Source organism: Staurois parvus, unplaced genomic scaffold, assembly GCF_062004578.1.
Source record: "Staurois parvus isolate SC_StPar_1 unplaced genomic scaffold, SC_StPar_1.0 ptg000157l, whole genome shotgun sequence".
In the NCBI taxonomy this organism is placed as follows: domain Eukaryota; kingdom Metazoa; phylum Chordata; class Amphibia; order Anura; family Ranidae; genus Staurois; species Staurois parvus.
The window spans coordinates 7,858,150-7,885,178 of record NW_028317953.1 but is presented as its reverse complement, the minus strand read 5'-3'; the positions used below and the strand labels follow the sequence as shown (position 1 = coordinate 7,885,178).

The following is a 27,029-nucleotide window of genomic DNA, read 5'->3' as shown; positions in this document are numbered from 1 at the left end:
CCTCAAATGGAAGGAGCATTCTTCCCACTGACCACAAATGGAAGGAGCATTCTTCCCACTGACCATCACATTGATGTATCATGAGTAGTAAAAATAGTCATTATTAGCAGGGGTTCCCTGACAACAGAAAATTATTTCAAGGGTTCCTCTGTGTTTAAAAGGTTGAGAAAGGCGGGTGTATGGCCAGTTTAACAGCATCGCACTGTCCTTGTTAATTTTTATATTTTATACCACAGAGAATAAAAGGCAAGACAACTATCTGCTGCAGGCCAGGCGGGAAGATAGGCAACTACTTGATATATGTATGTGATACAGTTCACTGGCATAAACCAATTAGTAAAATAATTCACTTACTGTTTTGATATCCTGTTTAAAGTAGAACTCAAGCCAGAAATACCAATATAAAATTAAATGACCCATTATAAGTAACAATCAATATGCATCTTGTCATCTCATGAACTGACTGCTTCTTGTCCTGCTTCTGCCTCCCACATTCAGGCCCTGCTGTAAAGCGGCTGTAGGAGGTGGGTACCAGGTCAAATTCAAGTGTTTACACTGCATTTTTAAATTAAGTATTAGAGCTGATGCACACATGTGCGGTGTGGATTGAAGCTCAGGTTTCACAGCTAATTGATATAGTAGTTGTTCACTGGTTCATGTCAGGTTTACGTCAGGTTCAGGACAGGATTAGCTCAGGATTTTACAAGTGCCGTTTAGAAACGGTTCACATAGAAGTCAATAGCCTGTAATCTGCACCTGAAGGCACTGCGCGAAAATCGTACGTGACTCTTTTTCAAACCGCACTGAATCCACACCACCAGGTGCACCGGACATATGTGAGCAGGCACCATAGGAAGCAATGTTTTTTTACATGTCATGTGGATTGGCTGCAGTTCAAACCTCATCCAACCTGCATATATGGGAACCGGAACTAAAGTGTTACTAAACCCACAACAGTAAAATCAGTCTGTATATGCACTAAATGGGTTAATCCTCTGCATTGCGTAGAAATGCTGTTTGAGCCTGACTTCTATGATCTTCCCCTTCTTCCAGTCCCCCCCTTTTATCTCCCGATAAGACATATAATGTGGAGTCATGCTGCATATGCTCAGTTTTGTGTGTATTGCTAGAGTGTTTTTTTTTTTAATCTTGCAAGAGTGCATGTGAACAGAACAGGGCCAATCAGCACTGTCCAGACAGAGGGAACAGGGGTCATGCATCCTCCTACAGCTACTGAAAACTCCTTTTACAAGCTTTATCATGTGCTCAGCTGGAAACTGATAGAAGTCACAAGACTGCTCTAACTGCTGATGAGAAAAGGTATTTAGAAGTTTATATTTACTAAAATAATTGCATTTCCATGTTCTGTGTACTGTGGGAGACCAGATATTGTGAATGCAGGGTCCTGGGTTTAGTAACACTTTATTGATTACAGAACTGCATTAATTTGTGTCTTTAACATCTGCCTAGCATTTAGCTTTAAACAAATTTACTTACTTGAGAAGTTCCAATGTGATTATTCCTTTGGGTTCTGCTTCAACACTCTTTCCCCAGAACTTGAGTTTAGGATATATTGATCCATGAAAAACAAAGTCATTGCTAAGGCCTTCAGCATGGAAAGCGCTAATTGGTGGGTGATGGCTGACTTGTTCAGAAATTAATCTAAAGCCAAGATCCTCCCTGAAATACAAAAACCAGACAAATTATATCACAATGTAACAGCAATCACTCAAGTGTTTCTGATATATGAGCAGTACTTGCCACCGCCCTTTTAGAATACTTAAGGGTTGATTTACTAAAGACAATTTGGTTGTTCACTTTGCATAGAAGGTTGCACTTTGCAAGAAAGGTTTCTCCAGTGCATAGTGAATGCGGTGAAGCTCTGCTGACAACCATCATTCAATGTGTAACCAAAAATGCTTTTTTTTTTTTTTTTAATTTTCCTTGCATGTGATTGGGAGTTCAATGCAAAGTGAAATTTCAAGATTCGCTAAGCTCTGGGGAAAATTTCCTTGCAAAGCAAACAACCTATTTGCCTTAAAGCGGAGTTCTAGCTGAAAAAACTGTAGCTGCTGACTTTTAAAATACAGGTATTTACCTGTCCCTTGGTCCAGCGGTGTCCTCACCATGGCTGGTTTCACCGGCCGTCTTCTCTCCCCGGCATCTTCAGTGTGGGCACTCGGCTGTGACAGCTTGCGGCTTCACAGCCGGGTGCCCACTGTGCAGGAACAAGAAGTGCTGCACTTTGTGAATGGCCCCGTAGTCCTCTGGGACCTGACACGTGTACCAGAAGACTAAGGGGAGAGAGGGGGGGCAATTTCCGCTTCCGATCGCCTAGGCGATTACAGTGGAAGTGGGAGCGGGTACCTGTCAAATCCACTCCCCAAAGATGCCAATCCTTCATGGGGAGCGGGAGGCAAAGGCTTAAAGCGGAACTTCCCCTTTTGGGTGGAGCTCTCCTTTAAAGCTCCATGCACACTACTGTTTTTTTAAGCTCCTAGAAGCCGGTATTAGCATTTTTTCTGCTCCTAGAGGCTAAATAATGTTATCCTATGTGTCCATGCACACTACCTTAGGCTATTCATATTTTTTGAGCTTCAGAGTCTAGCAACAGGAAAAAAATTTTTTTTGTTGAGTCTTTTGGAGTGTTTATCCAGCAGAAAAAATGCTTCTAAACACTGCTAAACTACTAAAGCACTCTTAACAGCTTTTTACTAGCTTTTTGTCCTCTACATGTACTGAAAAATGCTAATAAAACACTAATGCTCCTAAATGCTACTAAAACTCTACTAAAAAATGCTATTACCAGCATTCTTTATCCAGCGTTTTTTGAGTTAAAAAAATAAAAAGCTAGTGTGTGCATGGAGCCTTAGTAATATATATATTTAGCAGTGTTGACTTTGAAAAACCATTGAAATACAAAAACTAAAAACGTCCAGAATGGTCATTGCAGGTTCTGCAGAAGCTCACAATCCTATAGAGCATTCCAAGTACAGATAACCTCAGGGTATGTAAATAAAGTCCATAATTATGATCTTGAATGAGTTACCCTTTAAACCCAAATTCTACCACTAGAAAAGCAGGCTGCTTGAAAATAGTGGAATGCAACAGTACTAAAGACACAACCTATTTAGCACATGGCAACCAGATATCACATGATATATTCTACATGACATGGAAATATTAAAGCAGACACTGGGCTGGTTACTGTGGGGAACAAAGACCTGACTCTCAAAGTCACTAATGAAGCTGAACGGTTATTGGTCATGGTGTGAAAATTTCTCTTACCGTACTAACTCGTACGTTTCCCCGAGGAGAGGATTGAAAGGTTTCCCTGTGCGTTCCCATTGTGATGCAACTGCTGAAACTGCAAAGGCAGCAACACACTGTAAGAAAGATGAAAAATTTGAAAAATAATTATTACAGGCATGACGTAAAATAATGTATTACTGATACTAGGTGATGCCTGATGTAAGAGAGGCATGAATACATATACTATACACTGAGCATATCTAAATGTATAGTAACATTTATTGTAAACAGAAATATTCTTTTGTGCGCATTCATTTAGTCCTCTTGCACACTGGATATTTTTTTCTGCTGCTCTGGCATTTTCTTTTGCTGCAAAAACTCCCCATGCACACATAGGCTTTTAGTGGAGTTTTGAGGCAGAAAAAAACCCCACTGGCAATGTGTCCAGGAGAGGTGGCGTTTTGGCAAAAAAAAAAATGCTTGATGCCTAGAAGGCCCCTTTTACACAGGCAGACCGATAAGGTCCGTTTTTCAGGCAGACCCAAAGTGCACTCTATGGAGTGGCAGATGTAAACGGACATGTATCTGTTTACACCTGCCTGCAACCGATCTGATCTTATCCACTAAAAACAGACAGATGGAGATCTGTTGCCCAATCATCTAACGTATTGGATGCAATTGGATGTAAACAGGCAGACAGTCTGTTTACATCCGACCACCCAGACAGGACAGTGGGCTGTATCTGTGTCCGCTCTGCATAAGCGGAGCAGACACAGTCCTGTCATCTGCCTTCTCAGTGGGGATCAGAAGACCGCTGAGCAGGTGGATCTGCTGGTGGAGCCTGCCAGTGTGAAAGGGGCCCAAATAAGTCTAAATATGCCTAAGCACTAGGCACAGTTAGCACTTGTTTGGTAATTCATTTCAATGCTCAGAATAAATAATTATTCTGGCCATTGAAATGAATTAACGCCCAAGTGCTTGACGCACCTAACTACGTCACACACTTTTACAAGTGTCAGCTGCCAAAATGCTGCTGCCAGGAGGAAAAGCATCTAGGGGAGTTAGCAAAACATCCAATGTGCATGAGGCCCAAGAAATCACTTTCCTGGATTATTTGCTATTCTAGCGCAAGGCTAACCAAAATAATGACAACATATCAGATGATGGATAACTGGGTGACTTTTCACTAGGTACAGCATATAACAGCTTGAAATGCATACAAGCTTCAGCTTTTACATATCTGGCTTAAAATGGATTTATAGTGGTATAAAATGCTTAGGCCAGAATTGAACAGACATTTTTGAGGGGCAGTGTTGACAATGACAGTCGTCCGTTATCAGTTCCGATCTATGGTTTGTGAAGAAATTTACTGATACCAAACTATATATACAAACAACAAGAGGGGATGGTTGTAGACATCCTTTAGAGTTCTGCAGGGCCACTGTACTGGAATGGTTGGTGCTTGTGTCCAGTTCATGCACCTATCTCTCAATCTGTGAGACCAGCACCAAGGATGGAGGGTCCATTCTGAACTTTTGCATGCTCCCTCCCCGGCCACTGCGCCTGTCACACAGACAAGCGCCTATATGTTTTGATGGGGAACTGAGAGACTAGTTCATCAGGTCCTCGTTTCTGTTGACTGACAGCGTATGGCAGTGGGAGGATCTGTAGTCGCTATTCAGTTCAACCTGATGAGGAACTAATCTTTCAGTTCTCCATCAGGATCCCTCCACCAAACAGGTGTAGAGGTCATGGGGACCAGTTCCCCATCAGGTCTGCCACCCCTGCTTTATTGAATTGCCCGGAGGTTTTTTATGTAAACACTCTTTGCACCACAATGAGGAAATACTGCAGTTCTATTATACAATATCAACTTTTTTTCATACTTCTACATCCTTGTAAAATAAAACACAAAACACTAATAAAGGAAATCTGTGCTATGAGCAATAGGAAGGCTGCTATTGCTAACATTCCTCTGAAAACTTTAGCTGCCTCACTGTCTCTGGTTTCTCAGTAAAAATAATTCCAGGGGATCGGCAATACATCCAGGAAACTAGCGGTTTCAGAAGAAGATCAGATGTGGCAGCTTACACATTTCTCTCAGTTTTCTTTAAAATAACCGTTTCTAATACACACAATGGTTCCTGAATGTAAATGAAAAGGACAAGCCAGATTTAGCAGATGCCTGCCAAATGTGCCTTAAAGTGGAACTTCACTCTCTCAATCAACATTGACTATTTGTGACCCTTATGCTGCCAACATCAGTAAATAGATAGGAAAGTAGATTATGTTTACTTGCGTTAAACTTTTTTTTTTACATTTTTTCAGTTATTTCCTGGTTTCCATGCCTAGGCAAATGATGTCACACATCCCAGGAGTCTTCAAGAGGGGGAAGGTTCTCAGCTCAGCCAATGCCTGAGCTAAGGTTAGATGGATTCCAGGAAGTGCTACATGAATCATCTGATCTTACTCAAGATAGCCACTGCCAGAAAAGCTAGGGGTGTTTTTAAAAATGAATTCTCTGCAAAATAAAGCATGGAAACATAGATGTGGGAGTTTGCTTTGAATATTGAAAATTGATTAACTGCTTTCCCGTGGCTTTATAGCAGAAATACTGCTACAGGGCGGCAGAGGTGAGAAAAATCACGTATATATGCGTGATTTTGCATTTCCAGGTAGGGGGCACGCATGCCCTACCCACGCCGCCATTTGCGGTCTCAGCTTTCAATCACCGAGTTCTGGCCGGTGATTACTTGCCAGCACCTGGTGATTGCCAAGTATTACCAACGGGGGAGAGAACTGTATGTAAACAATATATTTCTCTCCCCTGTCAGCTCCGGCATACTGCTTTGTATGGTTCTGCATAGCAGAGCCATACAAAGCAGTGTGCTTACAGTGGAAAGCACAGACACAGCCCCATAGTAAAACACACATAGTACACGGTTAACCCTTTGATCGCCCCTCATGTTAACCCCTTCCTGCCCAGTGTCATTACTACAGTTTCAGTACTTTTTATTAGCAACGATCACTGTATTTGTGTCACTGGGGATGTCAGTGACACCAAGTCATTTCCCCCCAATGTCTGAATGCCCGTTGCAGTCCAACTATAAGTTGATGATCGCCGCCATTATTATTAAAAAAATTTCAGTATCTATACCGCCATTTTTAAACGTTTAACTTTCACGTAAACCAATGAATTTACACGTCTTGGGATTTTTTTTAGCAAAGACATGTAGCAGAATACATTTTGCTCTAAATTTATGATGAAATTAGATTTTTTACATTTTTTTATTGGATATGTTTAATAGCAAAAAGTAAAAAATATTGTTTTCTCAAAATTGTCGTTTTTGCTTTTGTTTATAGCGCAAAAAATAAACGCGCAGGCGATCAAATACCACCAAAAGTAAGCTCTATTTGTGGGAAAAAAAGGCCGTACATTTCATGTGGGTGCAGCGTTGCATGACCGTGCAATTATCAGTTAAAGTAACAGCGACGTAACGCAAAAAATGACCTGGTCAGGAAGGGGGGTAAATCCTCTGGAGGGCAAGTGGTTACATAGCATTTTTGGTTTGTGGTGCTCAGCTGCAGTGCAGTTCCACTTTAAAAAACACAGAATAAATGTAATTTAGAAGTATATATTAATAAAAAGAGATTATTCAGAAATCACCTGCATTCGATCCACATGGTCAGAGCAGAGGTTTGCTTTATGAATGAGGTATGTGTGCTCCATGTATTCTGAGAGGCGTTGTAGAAAGCTCAGCGGCTCATTAAATATAACAGGCATTGTGATTTTTGATAATTCCTGTTTGATACAAGAAAAGAACAAACATAAAGATACTACTAAAGTCATTATGTGTGTGAAAATTGCTAGAAGTTATAATAGGAACTCATACTGTATGCTTTATCAGACAGGAAAAAAGCAAAGACTATGACACTAATAAATCCTGCACTGTTTTAGTCCATGAAATGTTAAATAACCGGTAAACAACATTTTTTTTAAAGGAGATGTATGAGGTATATAAAAAAAACAAACATACAGATTCACCTCCATGTGACCACATCGGTCTGATGCTGCAGCTGTCCCCCCACCAGCTCTAAGCTCGACAACTCAGTGAATACATCGAACTTCTAAGAGCAGAGATCAGTGGCTGTCAGTCACCGCTCTCTACTCTATCCTTCTGGCACTCAATGGAGTTCGGGGTTGGAGAGGGAGCGGGCACAGCTGGCCTTGGCACTCAGCCACGTGCTGACAGCTTGATCCAGCTGTCAATCAGGCAGCTGGGTTGATCCTGACAATTTGGTTGGGAGCCTTCCAGAGCCTGGAGCGTCACTAACAACAGCTGACAGAGGACTGTAGCCTGTAGTCAGCTGATTTTGGGTCACAGAAGAGCAAAAGTATAGGCATTCCTGTGACCCACAAGAGAAGTTTGGCCAAAGATGATTTGGCCATACTTCTCTTAAGACCAAAAGTGGTTGTGCACTGGAACCTTTGAGTACAGTACAGGACACAGGCAACTCATTCATAAACCATAGGTTGGTGTGAGCCTGTAACCCACGGTATATGAATAAGTTGCCCGGTTCCTTATTGTAGGATTAAAATATTAAATATTAAAAAATTAAAATATATCATTTATACAAATTACACTCATTATTTGATGCGTCGTTTACTGTTTCTATAAATAGTTATACAGATCCTGGGATACTAGACAGAAATTTGGGATGGGCAAACAGATCAGGTGTTCAGTTGTTATCAATTGTTCTTCTAAATACTACATTTATTTTAAAGCTGAACTCCGGGCACAAGACCTGACATACCACAGTACTTAAGAGAGAACATTGATCCATTTTATTGCTTCGTCTCCCGAGTTTTCCATCACGATTAATATACAGAGGGTAAAATAAGCATGGAACACATCACCATTTTTTCTCTGTAAATATATTTCTAAAGGTGCTATAGACTGATGGCCTTTAATAAGGTGTCACACAAGAAACATCTCATGATGGGTAAAAGCAAAGAGGGCTCTCAAGACCTTCACAACCTTGTTGTTCCAAAATATACTGATGGCATTGGTTACATAAGTATTTCTAAACTTCTGAATGTTCCAGTGAGCATTGTTGGGATCATAATCCAGAGGTGGAAAGAACATCATTTCACCATAAACCGGCCACGACTAGGTGCTCCTCGCAAGATTTCTGACAGAGAAGTAAAAAGAATTATCAGAAGAGTTGTTCAAAAGTCAAGGACCACTTATGGAGAGCTTCAGAAAGACCTGGAATTAGCAGATACAATGGTTTCATGGCCACACAAGACTCTTTTTCTGAATAAGAAGCATGTTGAAGCTCGTTTAAAGTTTGCTGCACATCATTTAGACAAGCCTGTGAATCACTGGGAGAATACAGTCCGGTCAGAAGACACCAAAACTGAACTTTTTGGATGCCATAATACACACCATGTTTTGAGGTCAAATGGCACTGCACATCACCCCAAAAACACCATACCAACAGTGAGGTATGGAGGTGGGAGTATCATGGTGTGGGACTGTTTTTCAGCACACGGTACTGGCAAACGTCATGTCATTGAAGGAAGGATGAGAGGAAAAATGTCCCAAGACATTCTTGAAAAAAATATTGGCTACCATTTACCAGGATGATGAAGATGAAACGAGGGTGGACATTTCAGCAAGACAATGATCCCAAACACAAAGCCAAGGAAACTCTCAATTCGTTTCAAAAAAGAAAATAAAGCTGCTAGAATGGTCCAGCCGATCACCTGACTTGAGTCCAATAAAAAAATTTATGGAAAGAACTAAATATCAGAGTTCATAGAAGAGGCCCACAGAACTTTCAAGATTTGAAGACTATTTGTGTGGAAGATTGGGCCAAAATCATACCTGAGCAATGCATGCAATTAGTTTTTTCATACAGAAGGCGTCTTGAAGCTTTCATTACCAACAAAGAACTTTTTACAAAGTATTAAATAAATTTCAGTTAGCGTGTTCAATAATTTTTTCCTGTGTCATTCCATTGTATTACACATAACTTAATTTCTTTGCATGTATGGATTGCATGGGTTGTTACCGACGTGGTGAGAATTTCATGTCAGTAGGACCTTTAGAAATATATTTACAGAGAAAAATTATGATGTGTTCAATACTTATTTTACCGGATATATATATATATACACATATACATATACACACACACACATACATACACACGCAGTGGCCCTGACAAGTTCCATTGTACTTACAGAGAACACTGTACCATTTTCATCAATCTCTGCCCCCTGGGGATATACAGTTAGGTCCATATATATTTGGACACAGGCACAATTTTAGATCTTTTTTCAGTTATTTACCAAAACATATTCAAGCTATAGTTATATAATGGATATGGGCTGAAAGTGCACACTCTCAGGTTTAATTTGAGGGTATGTACATCCAAATTGGAAAAAGGGATTAGGAATTACAGCTCTTAAGAATCTGGGTGCAAGTCTAACACAACTCTTGATGGCAGTAATGGACTTTGAGCACCACCTTTGAATCCTCCCCCACCACCATTTTGCTTTTTGCAGCTCTTGGCACATTTCTATTTGCACACCTTTCCTGTTTTTTTTTTTTTTTAATCCATATTCCCATGTTTTACCAGAATGCTAGAACCAATTTCCATTTAGCTGTCAAGACTGTAAACACATTTTTAAAAAGCCATCAAGCAGCTGACGAGACCACTAATATTGTACAAGCGAGTTGCACAAATTGATAATTGCACTGGTAGACTGCACATTGTAAAACTAGCTACAGCCAGAAAATGGAAGAATAACCTTTTAGTTTCAGGATGCTAAATGTCCTATTGTTGGTACATGAGAAACACAGACAATTCCAATTTGCTTTGGGAAGCAAAGCAATAAATGCAACATACAGTGGGGATCGAAAGTTTGGGCACCCCAGCTAAAAATTTGTATTAATGTGCATAAAGAAGCCAAGGAACGATGGAAAAATCTCCAAAAGGCATCAAATTACAGATTAGACATTCTTATAATATGTCAACAAAAGTTAGATTTTATTTCCATTATTTACACTTTCAAAATAACAGAAAACAAAAAAATGGCATCTGCAAGTTTGGGCACCCTGCAGAATTTATAGCATGCACTGCCCCCTTTGCCAAGCTGAGACCTGCCAGTGTCTTGGATTGTTCTCAATCATCGTCTGGGAAGACCAGGTGATGTCAATCTCAAAGGTTTTAAATGCCCAGACTCATCTGACCTTGCCCCAACAATCAGCACCATGGGTTCTTCTAAGCAGTTGTCTAGAAAACTGAAACTGAAAATAGTTGACGCTCACAAAGCTGGAGAAGGCTATAAGAAGATAGCAAAGCGTTTTCAGATGTCAATATCCTCTGTTCGGAATGTAATTAAGAAATGGCAGTCATCAGGAACAGTGGAAGTTAAAGCAAGATCTGGAAGACCAAGAAAAATATCAGACAGAACAGCTCGCAGGATTGTGAGAAAAACAATTCAAAACCCACGTTTGACTGCACGATCCCTCCAGAAAGATCTGGCAGACACTGGAGTTGTGGTACACTATTCCACTATAAAGAGATACTTGTACAAATATGGTCTTCATGGAAGAGTCATCAGAAGAAAACCTCTTCTACGTCCTCACCACAAAAATCATCGTTTGAACTTTGCAAATGAACATATAGACAAGCCTGATGCATTTTGGAAACAAGTTCTGTGGACCGATGAGGTTAAAATTGAACTTTTTGGCCGGAATGAGCAAAGGTACGTTTGGAGAAGAAGGGGCACAGAATTTAATGAAAAGAACCTCTGTCCAACTGTTAAGCATGGGGTTGGATCAATCATGCTTTGGGGTTGTGTTGCAGCCAGTGGCACAGGGAACATCTCACGAGTAGAAGGAAAAATGGATTCAATAAAATTTCAGCAAATTTTGGATGGTAACTTGATGGCATCTGTGAAAAAGCTGAAGTTAAAGAGCGGATGGCTTCTACAAATGGATGATGATCCTAAACACACCTCAAAATCCACGGGGGATTACATCAAGAGGCGTAAACTGAAGGTTTTGCCATGGCCTTCACAATCTCCTGACCTCAACATAATTGAAAATCTATGGATAGACCTTAAAAGAGCAGTGCGTGACAGACAGCCCAGAAATCTCAAAGAACTGGAAGACTTTTGTAAGGAAGAATGGGCAAAGATACCTCAAACAAGAATTGAAAGACTCTTGGCTGGCTACAAAAAGCGTTTACAAGCTGTGATACTTGCCAAAGAGGGCAGTACAAGATATTAACTCTGCAGGGTGCCCAAACTTTTGCAGACGCCATTTTTTTGTTTTCTGTTATTTTGAAAGTGTAAATGATGGAAATAAAATCTAACTTTTGTTGACATATTATAAGAATGTCTAATCTGTAATTTGATGCCTTTTGGAGATTTTTCCATCTTTCCTTGGCTTCTTTATGCACATTAATACAAATTTTTAGCTGGGGTACCCAAACTTTCGATGCCCACTGTACTTTGGCTTTTGAGATGGCCTTCTGCACATGGAAGAAAAATATATTTGAAGTATATTTTAAAAATATTCTTCCCAAATATATTGACATATTTGAAATGCTACAAATTTTGGCCATATTCAATGTATTTTAAAATATTTTTCAATATATATATTCTGTATGTTGAATTTATTTATTACAAAATATATGAAAAATATTTTTAAAAATACATTTCAAACATACCGTATGTCATTAAAAATACAAATCTACATTTCTGGAATGCATTTACAAATATATGCAAAAATATATGTTAAAATTACTTTTTTATACATTAAAAAAAATCTGAAGAATACATTTTAAAAAAGTGGCTAAAATAATATTACGTAACTTTTTTCTGATGTTAGAAAAATGAGGTTTACATTTTTCTGCCACTGGTGTTAAAGACCAGGCACATTTACTTTACCCTCAAAATGAGATACACATTGATATGTAATAGGTGAACTGTCTAGGCTTAAAGATAGTAATAAAGGCAGTGATGATATGACTGGCTACAATGCTACATCTGCCTTTCTTAAATGGTAAATTCACTTTGAACTACAAGGGCTAGTAAATAAGGCAGGGTTTCTCAACTAGGGTTCCTCCAGAGGTTGCTAGGGGTTCCTTGAGCAATTTGTGCCTCTCAGATAAGTTTCCACTGAAACCATTGATCTTTTTAGCTATATGTAAGAGGGGAATTCTTCCCAATGACCACAAGTGTAGGGAGCATTCTTCCCACTGACCATCACACTAATGTATCCTGTGCTGTACATAAAATTAATTTTTAGAGTGTTTTTGGAGCTTCGAGCTTCAAGCTACAAATTGCTCAAGTGTGAATGAAGCCTAATTGTTCAAGGTAGAGCAATTTTCGGAACCTCTACTACCTAGAACCGAACATATCTGGCCTTCCGTGGTTTCATATGGGATATTCTCATAGCTCCCTCTTCTTTTCCTGTAGTTATTATTCTGTTATTTTGTCCTGTGTTATATATTTTTATTTTCCAAGCCCTCCCCTGCTGTTCCTGAGGCCCCACATTTCCCTGTTTAGATGTACAGATTGCATTGATGTATTGCGTCTTGCTCTCCTGTCAGTTCCTATGTATGTATTATTCTTTTATTGCCTAGATAATGTGACAATGTACAGTATCTTGCCATTTTATATTGTGCATCTGTGAATTATCCTTTAAAATTGCTTGAATAAAGTTATTTGACTTTTCATTTTCTTTCTGCATTTCCCAAAAACTTGTGGCAAAAAAAATGACATTTTCTAAAGACTCACTATGCCTTTCAGAAAATAACTTGGTATGCTTGCTTTCCAAAACGTGATCATTTTGTGGGCATTTCTCCTGGCACCTCTGAGGGACTCAAGAACTATGATACATAGTCAGGAAAGTAGACACAGAATTTATGCTCCTTGAAATTTCAAAGGTGATCCTTGGATTTTGAGTCCCTTCATATGTCTAGGATGCAAGTCTCACACATACTCAGGCACAGTTGTTTGTGGGTGTAATTATAAGTATGCCTATGTTGTGAGTGAGAAATAACTTAAAATTACAACTTTGTGAAAAAACTAAAGTTTACTTAATGTCTTCATGTTCCAAAAAATTGTAAAACATTGTTCCAAAAAATTACAACTTCAGAATACTCCTCATGCCCCTTACTAAATACCTTGGACTGTCTACTTTCCAAAAAGGGGCCATTTGGTGGTGGTGGGGGGATTTGTACTGTCCTGGCATTTTAGGACTTCAGGAAATGAGTCAGGCAGTCAGTACAGCAGGACTGATCAATAGTTTGCAAACTCTAGTCCATAACATTCACACAGACTAAACATTATACACCTATCTGTTTTTTTTCATCAAGGAAATGTAGCAGAATACATTTTGGCCTAAAATTATGAAGAAAGATTATTTATAGAAGTTTTATAACAGAAACAAAGAAAAACTTTTTTTTTTCTTTTTTTAACATTTTCAGTATTTTTTTCCTTTATAAAGCAAACAAAAAATAATAAACATAGTGATTAAATATCACCAAAAGAATCTGTTTAAAAAAATGATATAAAATTAATGTGGGTACAGTGTTGCATTACTGAGTAATTGTCAAAGTGTGACTGCGGTCAAAACTGAAAAACTGCATGGACAGGAAGGAGGTCAAACAGTTTTGTGTGTACTAAAATCCTATTTTCTTTCTCATTAATTAAAGGACACAGGATTCAGAGGCAGTTAAGACATCCAAAAGCAGTCCAACTGAGGGTTGGGAATAACCCAACAATAACCAAACAGTGAATTCAGGACTACCTGCATCTCAAAAAGCTGCCTAAAGGACTTTAAACCTGACGCTGGCATCAGATGAAGCATAAACATCCACTTGGTAAAAGTTAAATAAATGACTAATAAAAATAGGTAAACTTTTCTCAATAGTGAAAAAAATGTCCATTCCCCTAGGACAGTGGTGGGCAACCTTTTTTTTCAACTGAGCCAAATCTCGCCAAAACCACGATTGAAATTTATTTTGAGAGCCACATTTTTAAAACTGAAAATACATAGGATGGTACACTGTTTTTAGTTTCAATAAGTTTTTATAGTAATTCATCCCCCATAGTAATTCATTCCCCATAGTAATTCATCCCCCATATAGTAATTCATCCCCCATATAGTAATTCATCCCCCATATAGTAATTCATCCCCCCTATAGTAATTCATCCCCCCTATAGTAATTCATCCCCCATAGTAATTCATCCCCCCCATAGTAATTCATCCCCCATATAGTAATTCATCCCCCATATTAATTCATCCCTCATATAGTAGTAGTAAGTAAGTAGCAAGTAGTAAGCCAAGTCCCCCCTGTGTCAATTCACTTACCTTTGCTCCGCGCGTTCTTCTCGCCGTGTTCCCGCGCCGTTCCGGTCTTCAGGGCGGACTGTGAGAGGAGCCTAGCTCCTCTCACGTTCGTCACGCTGCCCCGCCTACACACATCCTGACAGCCATTCACTGGCTATCAGGATGTGAGTGGCAGCGAGACTGGCCAATCATTGCATTTGAGCGCGCTGCCCTGGCTGTTTTTTTTTTTTTTTGGATCACGCTCCGCGGGCCGGATTAAAAGGTCCGCCGGGCCGTAGTTTGCCCATTGCTGGGCTAGCTGCAGAGTCCTGACTTTTGGGGTGGCCGCCCGAGAGGAGGGAGGGGAGCGGGCGCCCGGCACACAGAAGAGCCGCATTAAAGTGTGTAAAGAGCCGCATGTGGCTCGCGAGCCGCGGCTTGCCGACCACTGCCCTAGGATACTAGCAAAAAAAAAACTGAAGCGTACTGGGAGTGGGAGGATCTATACTAAAGTTTGCAACTGTTTTTTTGCTTGCCAGTGTCCAAATTGTCCTGCAGGTGGCAGTAAAATCAAATTATCTCTTAATCCTGTGCCCCTTAAAGCCTATATGCAGCCAAAATTTAAAAAAAAAAAAAAAAAAAAAATCAACAAAAGGGACTTTTTGAGGGAAGTTTGTGTATTAACCCGTCAAACCAGAAAATTAGAGCAGTGAGGATGTGGGAGGTCGAAGGCATAGATGGAGGAGAATTTCAGCTAAAAGAAGAGACATCAGCACAAAGGACACATCCTTCTGACTGTAAGTTATGTCCTTTGTGCTGATTTATGTGCTTTTTATTTTGTATTTAGGCCTTAATGAAAAGTAAAAAAAATATGTATGTTGCTGGAAATTGCTGGGATTCATGTAGCACCACAAAGTATAATATCTACAGATGAAAATATGAAGGAATTTCCAAAGATGAAGATAAAAGACCGACTAATTTCTATGAAACATACGAAAATGTTGTTTGAACTGCGTAGCATCTATTTAGATGGAGGCATGCACCTTCTGTGTGCTAATAGACAATAGGAGGAATAGAATTACATGCATATAAATAATTACTGCCATCTCATCACTACAGTCACTGCATATACATTAGACTTGCAGCCACTAATACACAGAATAAAACTTTACCTCCAAAAGCTATATTAAGATTAAAAAATGGCTATCCAGTTACTAACCAAAGCATTTCTAAGGTTAGAACACTAATAAACCTAAAAAAGACTTAAATATCTTATATATTTCAGACATTAATAGCATTGACAATGTACGCAAAGCTTTACACATACAGTGCATCCAGAAAGTATTCTCAGTGCTTAACTTTTGATACATTTTGTTATGTTACAGCCTTATTCGAAAATTGATTAAATTCATTTTTTTCCTCAACATTCTACAAACAATAACCCCTAATGATAACATGAAAGAAGTTCCTTTTGAAATCTTTGCAATTTATTAAAAATAAGAAACGCAAAAAAACACATGTACATAAATATTCAAAGCCTTTGCCATGACACTCAAAATTGATCTCTGGTGCATCCTGTTCCCACTGTTCATCCTTGAGATGTTTCCACAACTTGATTGGAGTCCACCTATGGGAAATTCAGTTGATTGGACATGATTAGGAAAAGCATAAACCTGTCTATATAAGGTCCCATAGTTAACAGTGCATGTCAGGGCACAAAACAAGCCATGAAGTCCAAGGAATTGTCTGTAGACCTCCGAGACAGGATTGTATTAAGGCATAGATCTGGGGAAGGGTACAGAAAAATTTCTGCAGCATTGAAGGTCCCAATGAGCACAGTGGCCTCCATCATCCGTAAATGGAAGAAGTTTGGAACCGCCAGGGATCTTCCTAGAGCAGGCCACCTGGCCAAAATGAGTGTTCGAGGGAGAAGGGCCTTAGCCAGGGAGGTAACCAAGCACCCTATGGTCACTCTGAAAGAGCTCCAGCATTTCTCTGTGGAGAGAGGAAAACCTTTATGAAGAACAACCATCTCTGCAGCAGTCCATCAATCAGGCCTGTATGGTAGAGTGGCCAGATGGAAGCCACTCCTCAGTAAAAGGCAAATGGCAGCCTGCCTGGAGTTTGCCAAAAGACACCTGAGGGACTCTCAGACCATGAGAAACAAAACTCTGGTCTGATGAAACAAAGATTGAACTCTTTGGCCTGAAAACCAAGCATCATGTCTGGAGGAAACCAGGCACCGCTCACCACCTGGCCAATACCATCCCTACAGTGAAGCATGGTGGTGGCAGCATCATGCTGTGCGAATGTTTTTCAGCGCATGAACTGGGAGACTAGTCAGGATGGAAGGAAAGATGAATGCAGCAATGTACAGAGACATCCTTGATAAAAACCTATTCCAGGGCACTCTAGACCTTAGACTGGGGCGAAGATTCATGTTTCAACAGGGCAAAGACCCAGAGCACACAGCCCACATAACAAAGGAGTGGCTGTGGGCCAACTCTGTGAATGTCCTGGAGTGGCCCAGCCAGAGCCCAGACTTGAACCCGATTAACCATCTGAAAATGGCTGTGCACCAATACTCCCCATCCAACCTGATGAAGCTTGAGAGATACTGCAAAGAATAATGGGAGAAACTGCCCAAAAATAGGTGTAGCATCATACTCAAAACGACTTGAGGATGTAATTGGTGTTAAAGGTGCTTCAACAAAGTATTGAGCAAAGGCTGTGAATACTTATGTACATGTGTTTTTTTTTTTGTTTTTTTATTTTTAATCAATTGCAAAGATTTCAAAATGAACTTTTCACGTCATTATGGGGTATTGTTTGTAGAATGTTGAGAAAAAAAATGAATTTAATAAATTTTGGAATAAGGCTGTAACATAACAAAATGTGGTAAAAGTTAAGCGCTGTGACAACTTTCTGGATGCAATGTATTGTACATTCACATCAGTCTCTGCCCTAAAGGTGCTTACAATCCAAGGTTCCTACCTTACATTCATACATACACACATTAAGGCCAGTCTAGGCAGGAGCCAAGCAAGTCTGGATACCAGCATGCTTTTGGAGCAGGAGAAAACCAGAGTACAATGCATATACAGATATGCATGAAAAAAGTAATCTAGTCCTGCACAAAAGTAGACATGCAGTATTAATCTTGCCCACAACCTATTTTTGTAAACGGTCAGTCATATTAAAAGAGGTATGGTCACCAATGGGTAGATTGCTCACCAACCATGAGAAATCTGCCCATCTTTGAGGGCCTGCTATGATTTTCTTTCTGAAAGAGAGATTCAACACATTCAAACCATTTGTGGTGAAGATTCCTTCTCACTTCTGAATTAATAATTCCAACTAATACAGAAAATGAGCACCAGGAAATGTTACTTATCACAGGCCAATCACAATGTGCAGTGCTAGAAGCGGTCACATCTAAAGCTCACCAAAAAGGACGTCTGTTGGCTTCCTCAACAACACATTCATCTTCAATCAGCCTTTCTAAACTCTTTCAATTTGGGAGAACCCCTGAAATAACTATGCAGGCATGGGGAACCCCTGCTAAAAATTCTGTATTTACAGCTCACAGTATATTAGTATGATGTTCACTAGGAATAATGGTCCTTACATTTACAATCATTGGGAAGAATGCCCCCTCCCTTACAAACACCAAAAAAGATTATTGTTATCAGCGGTTATTCATCTGAGAGGCAGAAGCTGCTCATTGCTCAAAGAACCCCGGGCAAATTCTGGAGGAACCCTAAGGTTTCACAGAACCTTTGTTAAGAATGGATGGTAAGTCTTAAAAAGGAACTGAACTCTTGTGGAAGTGGTGCCAAAAAAAAGGCAGGCAGAAGGCAAATCACCTCCAGTATTGCCTGTGGTTTCTCTGCAGCTGATCGTACCCCATTACTGTCTTTGTGGAGGCTGCCATCTTTGCTTTGTCAGTCAGGGGCAGCAGTGCCTTAGATCTCACACTGCAGATATACAGCTATGGAGCTGTAGACACAGGAGTGCCTAGGCAGCCTCACATACCAGTGTGCTGTTATTTTTTAAGGAAGAATTCCAGACAAAAGATTCATTTTTCAGGGTACTATTTAGGTACAATTAATGTTTCTAAATTTTCTATATAACTTAGGTCCACTTTCAAACTGCTGTTGCTTGTACAGGTTTAAAGTGCATCTAAACCCAAGATCAAAATGAAGTATTGAAATTTACTAGTCCCTGGTGTGATGACTGTTCTACTTTTCTTTTTTCCTTGGTTCTCCTGCAAATAACACATTTCCTCTCCTACGGTGGCTATATCACTCCTTAACAGTATCAATGAAGGGAGCCATGGTTGTCACCGTAGGCTGGTCTCCTGACTACAAACATGTCCGTATCTCTTCATCTCCTTTACATGGGGGGCAGGGCCATTGGTAACTTAGAGAAGATAGCTGGGAGGGAAGATATTCTTCAGTGCAGATTACATGAAGTGACAAGGACACTATTTTCTGTTCTTGCTGAAAATGTTTTTAGCTTAAAATAAAAAAACATACGCTGCAATAAATTTTTGCTACTATGTTTGGTTACCCTTTAAAAGGTAAACATTAATACTAATTGGCTCATAGAATATTTAATAGAAAACAGAAATGTACTTTTTTACAAAACATTGTATACCAAAGAGATAGCCAGAAAAATAACATAAGCACTTTCAAATGAATAAATAGGTAAATATGCTCACCATTCCAATGCATTTTCTTAAAATACTCCAAATACTAAAATCATTTCTGGAAAACATTGGTGATGGTAAACTTGTTCTGGGGAAAAACAAAAAATACAAAAGTTAGATAAAATCTTAAAGTGATTGTAAACCTTCAATTATTATTATTTTTTTAAAAATAATAAACATGTCATGCTTATCTGCTCTGTGCGTGGTTTTGCACAGTGCAATCCCGATCCTTATCTTCTCGGGTCCCTCACCAGTACTCCTGGCTCCTCCCTCCTGCCGAGGGCGCCCATAGCAAGCTGCTTGCTATGGGGGCACTCATACGGGCTCACTCCCGAACCTCGCTCTGTGTGTCCACTGTGTGCCACTTACTGTGATTGACAGCAGCAAGAGTCAATGTCTCCTGCTGCTGTCTCTAAGTTAATATGGAGGGAGAGAGTCGAGAGAGCCGCTGCTCCCATGCACGTTGCTGGATCGAGATCAGGTTCAGGTAATATAAGGAGGGACTGGGTGAACAGCAGACCAAAGACATTTATTTGCTATAATGCATAGAATGCATTGGGGTAAAAAAAACTTCTAGTTTTACAACCACTTTAAGGGCCTCTTCATACATAAATGTGCATTAAAATGCTCAAAAAATGGATGAGCATTGCCTTCAGTTGACGTACAACGACATATTTTTATGTGCATTAACATGTTTTTATGCGTGTTAAATTGCTATGTGTTTTACAGGTTTTTTTCCTCTGATATCAAATTCTTTTCCTGTTTGTGGGTGAGAGAAAGAGTGAAGGAGAAAAATAGAGAAAGACAGAAAGGAAAGGCATTGTCAAACAGGTTGTCTAGCCAAACAATCCTGATTATTGTGAATGTTCTAACGAAACGAAGGAGAAAACAGATGAGGAGATTGGGGCAAGCCAAACAGGGCTACTGAGGGCATCCATTGATCACATAACATGAGAGTAAAGGGCAGTTTTGAATCCTAGACCAGGACTTACAATGTCACTCATATATTTCTATAAACCCTTCCATTCAGACCCCTTGCTAGCAAGCTTTTCACTGCACATTCTCTACTTTCCCTCTAAGATGGCTGCCATATGGGTAAAGGATAAACATTTGTAAAGATTTTTTTTCTCAATAGCCTTTGCGTTGATATGCATTTACATGAGTTGTATTAAAATGCACACATGTAGCATTTAAAAAAAAAAAAAAAAAAAAAAACTATGAAAGGATGTACAAAACAGATAACAGAATCCATATCTCACAAACAAGTCCAGAGCAGGTTTATGATGCTTATCCCAATTCTCAACTTTCAAAAACAGCAGAAATCATAATAATCAAGACAGCACATAGGAATTGTATTATAACTCAAAAGAGACCAGCAACGCATATATAAAACACACATACTGGCAGAAGCTTGACATTATCAGGTAGGCCTTTTAGGTGGATAATCGTGGATAAAAGATTAGAAAAAGGAAAGAGGAAGGAGTGGGGAGAAAGAAAAAGAGGATTTCCGATGCGCTCAACGACCAGGTAAGACCTGCAGACCTGCTCCTGCACCCTGACGCGGAAAAGAGCAAAGTACCTATAGTGCTAACTGGGAATATCCAAGGTGGATATTCAAAGGTGTCCCACAACTCCAAAACCCTATTATGTTTATTCAAAAAGCCATTCAAGATGAGCATTAGATATTCCATCTTTTGGACATCCCATATCCTAGCATGAAGCTCCATCAGAGAAGGTGGCTCATGCTGCTTCTATTCAAGTGCCACTAGGCACCGTGCTGCCATGAGAAGATGTGAGAGCATCCTTTTAGATGTTTTAGAAAATTTAGGAAGGGGTAACCCCAAGAGGAAGGTTTTAGAGGTAAACATGATCCAGTGATCAAAGGCTCAGAGGATAACAATATGAACTGCTTGCCAATAAGGTTCACTGAGTGGACATGACCAATAAATATGTGAGAGCGTTCTCAGACTATTCCGACGTCTCCAGCATCTGTCATCTGCGGTGGGATAAATAGACCAAGGCTGATCAGGGGTATAGTACCAGTGAAAAAGTATCTTATATCGGTTCTCTTTATATAGGGTGCAAATGGAACTCTTTGCCTCCTGAATCCATATTGTCTGCCAAGCAGGTAGTGTCTCTCCCAAAATTTGTTCCCATTTTTGCATATAAACATGCTTCGTAGGGGATGGGAAGATAAGGAGATTAGCCCTTTGCTTGATGGGCCATTCAAGAAAATTCTCTCAAAGGGCTAATCTCCCAAATTTACAAACAGAAAATGAGAAAATTGAAGAGATTTCATCAAATATTGGGCATATTGGTGGATTTGTAAATAGCCATAAAAAGCTGGTTTAAAAAGGCATGGACTTTTTGAAGATCCTGGAAAGAATGTAAAACCCACGTGTAGCATTTTGACACAGCTCACTGCACATGACAGCAGCATTGTAGTGTGAACAGGGCACAAAGAAAATGACGGTTTTCTATGTGTCCTTGTGGTGCCTTGCATTCTTCTAGTGTGGTAAAATGCAGGTCACTGCGGTATGTGTGAGCAGGGCCTAAGGGAGCCAACAGCATTAGATTGAGTAATGCACCGTGTCAATGTATGCATGCAGAATTTATTTTACCAAAGAGAGAATAAAATCAACATATTTTTATATTTAATGAGTAACTCCACTTTTGTTGAAAAAAAACCAAAACATTGCCCTCTGGGTGATCTATGTACAATGCAAGGATGTTAACTGACTTTGTTGCAGAGTCCTAACTTTTGTTATTCTCGAGAAAAAGTGGTTTATTTCTCTGTGTCCATGTGCAGAGTGAATCTGTATGGGAGTGGTTTTATAATTATCAATCATCTACTGCACCAGCAGGGCTCTAATGAGGAAAGTATCAGGGTCCTCCAGGTAGCCATACTGCATTGCATTTTACAGAAAATTGCAGTGCTGCAGATTGAAAAGAAAAAGGTCATTTTTTAATAACATTCAATTACAATATGATTTGAATTGCAATGACATTATATATATATATATATATATATATATATATATATATATATTTTTTTTTTTTTTTTTAATTTGCTGATTTTTTTTCCCCCCTCGAAAGTGGAGTTACCCTTTAAACTGTCCCTGAACTGCCAGACAATGTGCATAAAGAAAGGTAAAGCTGTATGGTAGGCTCAATAATATGCCAGATCTGACTTGCAGTTCAAATAAATAATTTTCAATAGGGTTCTTTGCTTCCATTGTATGTAATGTGACAGCTTTCAGCATCTGAGAAAAAAAAACATAGGATCTTTTGGCTCTGCTGAACTTTAAAGAGAATTCTAGCAAAGTTGCAGGTAAAATCTGGCAATTTATGATGGCTACTATGTAAATGTTCTTTTAGTTTTATATGGGGCAGTACAGGATCACTTTAATCAACTTATATAGTGCTGATATTTTGCCATTAATGCAAGTGCCTGTCCCCTGAGGGAACTTGCATACTAAAGTCTCTACCAAGCCAGGAAACCTATCCGTTTTGGATCTTGAGTTAAAACTATTGTCTTTGGAGGAAGCCCATGCAAGCACAAGGAGTACCTATTCGCTTATGTAGAGAGTGTCCTTGGTTGGAAATGCACTTACCCCTGGTTCACATATCTGCGTTCCTGCGGTCCGCATTTTGCGCAGGCACGAGTGCCCATTCATTTGAATGGACTCCTGTGCCCTGGGACACGCAGGGAAGAAGTCCCTGTACTTTTTCTGAAAACGTAGCCTGCACAGGAACCTCGGCTCCCAGTATGGTTGCGATTTCCAGTGCCAGCGGCGTGCCATTTGAATTAATGGCACCCACCCGCGGGTCTGCATTCTTCTGTGCAGGAGGTGCGGCTGCACGGATTTTTGTGCGGATCCGCAGCGGCACCACCCGCACATATGTGAACCTAGCCTTAGACCCTAGCACTGCAAGGAAAGTGTGGTAGCCATATCAATACTGTTATATAAAAAACAAAAGCTATCAAGGGGCAAATTAAACAACTAATATATTTTACAGTGGAAAAAAAAAATAACTTGGACTAGAGAAGTATATTACTCCATGTTCATGAATTATTTTACTCCATGTCACATTGAATGGGAACATTAAGAGGTCCTTTTAACTCACCAAGGCTCTGTCCAAGATTAGATTTGTTATGGTGCACTTGGAAAAAATCCTGCAGTTGTATGTTTGATGCAGTGTCCAGAAAAACAGGCGATACATTGAGTTTGACAGAAACACATGTTGAACACAAAACTGCAGATGTGAACAGGACCTAATATGTATCTAGGCAAACTGAATGTCGTTGTTACGGTTGTTACGATGTTTTTTATCAAAGTACTGTATAAGTAAACTTGTTGCTACTCCATAATGCCTGAGGTATTATTATTATACAGGATTTATATAGCGCCAACAGTTTGCACAGCACTTTACAAAAGTAAGTGTGTATATGCTTAGTATGCATGTGGTATGCTTTCCACCCAATATTTCCGTGCCCAGTTTCAGCCTGTAATAATTATATGCACATTTTGACTTGCCAAAATCAATACTGTCACCTTCTACTCTGCCACAAATTCTTCAGCAGCCTACATTCTTCATTCTCTTGCCCAGCCGCTCTTTGCCCTGTATATAGAAGAGATCTAATTTGCAAGTGGAACCTTACTGAATAGGGTGGCTGCCTACGAGGCAGGCAGAAATACCATTAAAGTGATTGACATTTTGGTCCCAATTTGGCCATTTTCACTTAGGGGTGTACTCATTTTTGTTGCCAGCGGTTTACACATTAATGGCTGTGTGTTGAGTTATTTTGAGGGGACAGCAAATGTACACTGTTATACAAGCTGTACACTCACTCCTTTACATTGTAGCAAAGTGTCATTTCTTCAGTGTTGTCATATGAAAAGATACAATAAAATATTTACAAAATTGTGAGATACTGTATATACCATCCTATACAGACAGCTGATCCATGATTACTTGGTCATGCAACACTGTACCCAAAATAATTAATTTAATAATTATTACCCAGCTGTATCTCCTAACCCTCTTGTATTGAACTGTATTGTTGTTGTATTGTCTCCCGTTATATTGTAAACCGCTGAACAAACTGTTGGTGCTATATAAATCCTGTATAATAATAATGTGGGAAATTAACATTTAATTGCCATTTTAACCTGTGTGTGTGTGTGTGTGTCACCTTGTGTCTGTGCCAAGGCCAAACATTCCAGTTTGGCGCTATATAAATCCTGTATTATAATAATAATAATACTATTTATTCAGAGCAATTTATAACATCCAAGTGAAAGATATAACAGCAGCATATCAGAAAAAAATCATTCAAAAACAGAACAGATAGATATATAATTTGTATTTTTTTTTTTTTTTTTTTGGAGACAGATGCAGCTTTTTTGGGTAGCATTCAATAAGCACTGGGATTTTACTGGGATTTTATTTTTTACTATATACAGGAAAAAAAAGACCAAAACATAAAAAAAAAAAAAAAAGTGTTCCTTACGTTAGGTTTTAAAAAATGGTTAATAAAAATGCCAGGCCAGTAGCAAAACCGCTGAATTGACCTCTTTTTGGAAAGTAGACACCCCAGAGTGATCTGATTTGACAATTTTTTTAAAAATGAAGAAACATGCTGCTTCGAGGGGGATAAAACATAGCTTGGTAATTTTGCTCTAGGTACATTTAAGTGATGCTACAATCTGGTTTAAAGAAAAATCAATTCAATTATATATTCAGAACTCAAAAGCGTAACTCTCATCCTCCTCCAAATTCCTGCTCGTTTCCGAGATGGAGTAGAGACTATGGACCATGGGATAAGTAGCATTCGTAACCTGTTCAGCCCCTAGTTCTGCAGCTCCTCCCAGCCTGGGTGCTGTTTTACAGAGGATATTACAGTGACTGAAACTAAAGTGATACTAAAGCTTCCTTTTTTTTTTTTTTTTAAATTAAAAAAAAAAAATATGGCGGCACCTAGGGCATGCCGCATTGAGAGGGGCGTTGCCGTCTTATTTTTCCCCCCATGCCCCAAAGGTTCCATGTGGCCTCCCTGTCACACCTGAACAGAAGTGTCAGTGGGGCCATGGCATTTACTAGAACCTTCTGTAATGAATCCTCCTGTAGCAGCTGAAAGTCAGCTTCTCTTCCTCTCCCTCCCATCACATTCAGCAGCTGCAGGAGACTTCCTGTTTGGTGAGACCAATTTGAGCAGGACACAATGAGGTTGATTTACTAAAAAATGAGGCAAAACTGTATATGTAAAGGAACCTGGGATTAAAGCCGTATTAAATCCAAAACCAAGATGTGGTGGCTGTATTAGTGTTCTTTTTTAGGCTTATTTCCCACTGTTTTCTCCTGGTGAGTAGCACACTTGCTGTAATCAAGTGCCTATACTCTGAATGAAAAAGCAACAGAGACAACATTGGTCAGCAGTATTGTCAGTCTGGGGGAAGAGTAGGGTTAGATGTACTAGCAGATTTAGATACACTAAACAAATTGAAGCCAAACTCCAGCTATCACTCTTTAAGCAGTTAAACAGTTGTTTTCCTTTTGGAATAAAGGTTTTACATGAATATACAGTACTCTGCATAAATGAGTACAACCCAACAGATTTGTCAGAAAACCTTTCCTTTCTGAATCAACATTTTCAATGGGACGCCATACTACAAAATACTCCCACAAATGCGGAACATTGATTGCAAACAAGGTTTGTTAATTTGCACACACAAATAAGTATTGTTCCTAACAAATTAATTCAAGAGCATGTTGCAAAAATGAACACACCCCAATGAAAGTCTTAGGAGCAAAGCTAAATTTTAGACAAACAAATCCTAATTAACATAAATTCAACTATAGGTGAGTCTAATTATTCAATAAACAGGTGTCCAGCAGACAGTTGATTATAAAAGGGCGTTACTTAAAGAAAACCCCTTCCCATTTCATGATGTCAACAATGGCACCACATGGAAGAGAAATGTCACAAGACCTGAGAAAGAAAATAATTTATTTACACAAGAAAGGTGAAGGCTACAAGAAGATTAACAAAGCTTTACTTATCAGTCAGAATACTGTAGCAAAAGTGTTACAAAAATTTAACAAATATGGAACTGCAACCATCTCACAGAGACGTCCAGGCTATCCACGGGAGTTAACACCTTAACAGGAGCCTCTTCTGATGAGGAGGGTTGAAGAAAACAACCATGCAATTTTACTGTTAGCTAAAGCAGTTGAAAGCCAAACTGGAGTGATTGTTTCCTGTAACACAATATGGAATACACTGCAAAGCAATGGGTGTCGTCTAGGAAGGAAGCATCTCCTAAAGCCCATGCACAAAAAATCCCGCCTAGAATTTGCCAGGGCCCATGCTAAAAAAGAAGAAGACTACTGGGAACTGATGACTTCAAAAATGTATGGTGTCGCAAAAGTGAGGAGTACAAAAGAAAAATGCATGGTGCCTACAATGAAACATAGTGGTGGCAGTGTCCTTCTGTGGGGCTACATGAGTTCAGCTGGTGTCTGGGAGCTGCATTTCATTGATGGTATCATGAATTCACAGATGTACTGCTCTATATAGAAAGAGAAGATGCTACCATCACTTCATGCCCTTGGTCATCGTGCACTGTTCCAACACAAAAAAGATCCAAAACACACATCTAAGACCACTGTTGCATTTCTGAAGAAGAAAAGGATGAAAGTGAATC

At 39.4% G+C, this 27,029-nt stretch overlaps 1 protein-coding gene across 7 annotated transcripts in view; it reads right to left on the bottom strand.

Annotated features, from left to right (window-relative positions):
• The window catches only part of OSBPL1A (oxysterol binding protein like 1A), a 163,092-nt gene that overhangs the window by 15,418 nt on the left and 120,645 nt on the right, over positions 1-27,029 (bottom strand). For all 7 annotated transcript variants that reach the window (XM_089675721.1, XM_089675722.1, XM_089675723.1 and 4 more), the window contains 4 exons: positions 19,333-19,408; positions 6,920-7,054; positions 3,289-3,386; positions 1,498-1,680 (listed from right to left, as the gene is read on the bottom strand). In XM_089675721.1, coding sequence (XP_089531847.1) covers positions 1,498-1,680; positions 3,289-3,386; positions 6,920-7,054; positions 19,333-19,408 — 492 coding nt within the window. The remainder of the gene's footprint in view (positions 1-1,497; positions 1,681-3,288; positions 3,387-6,919; positions 7,055-19,332; positions 19,409-27,029) is intronic.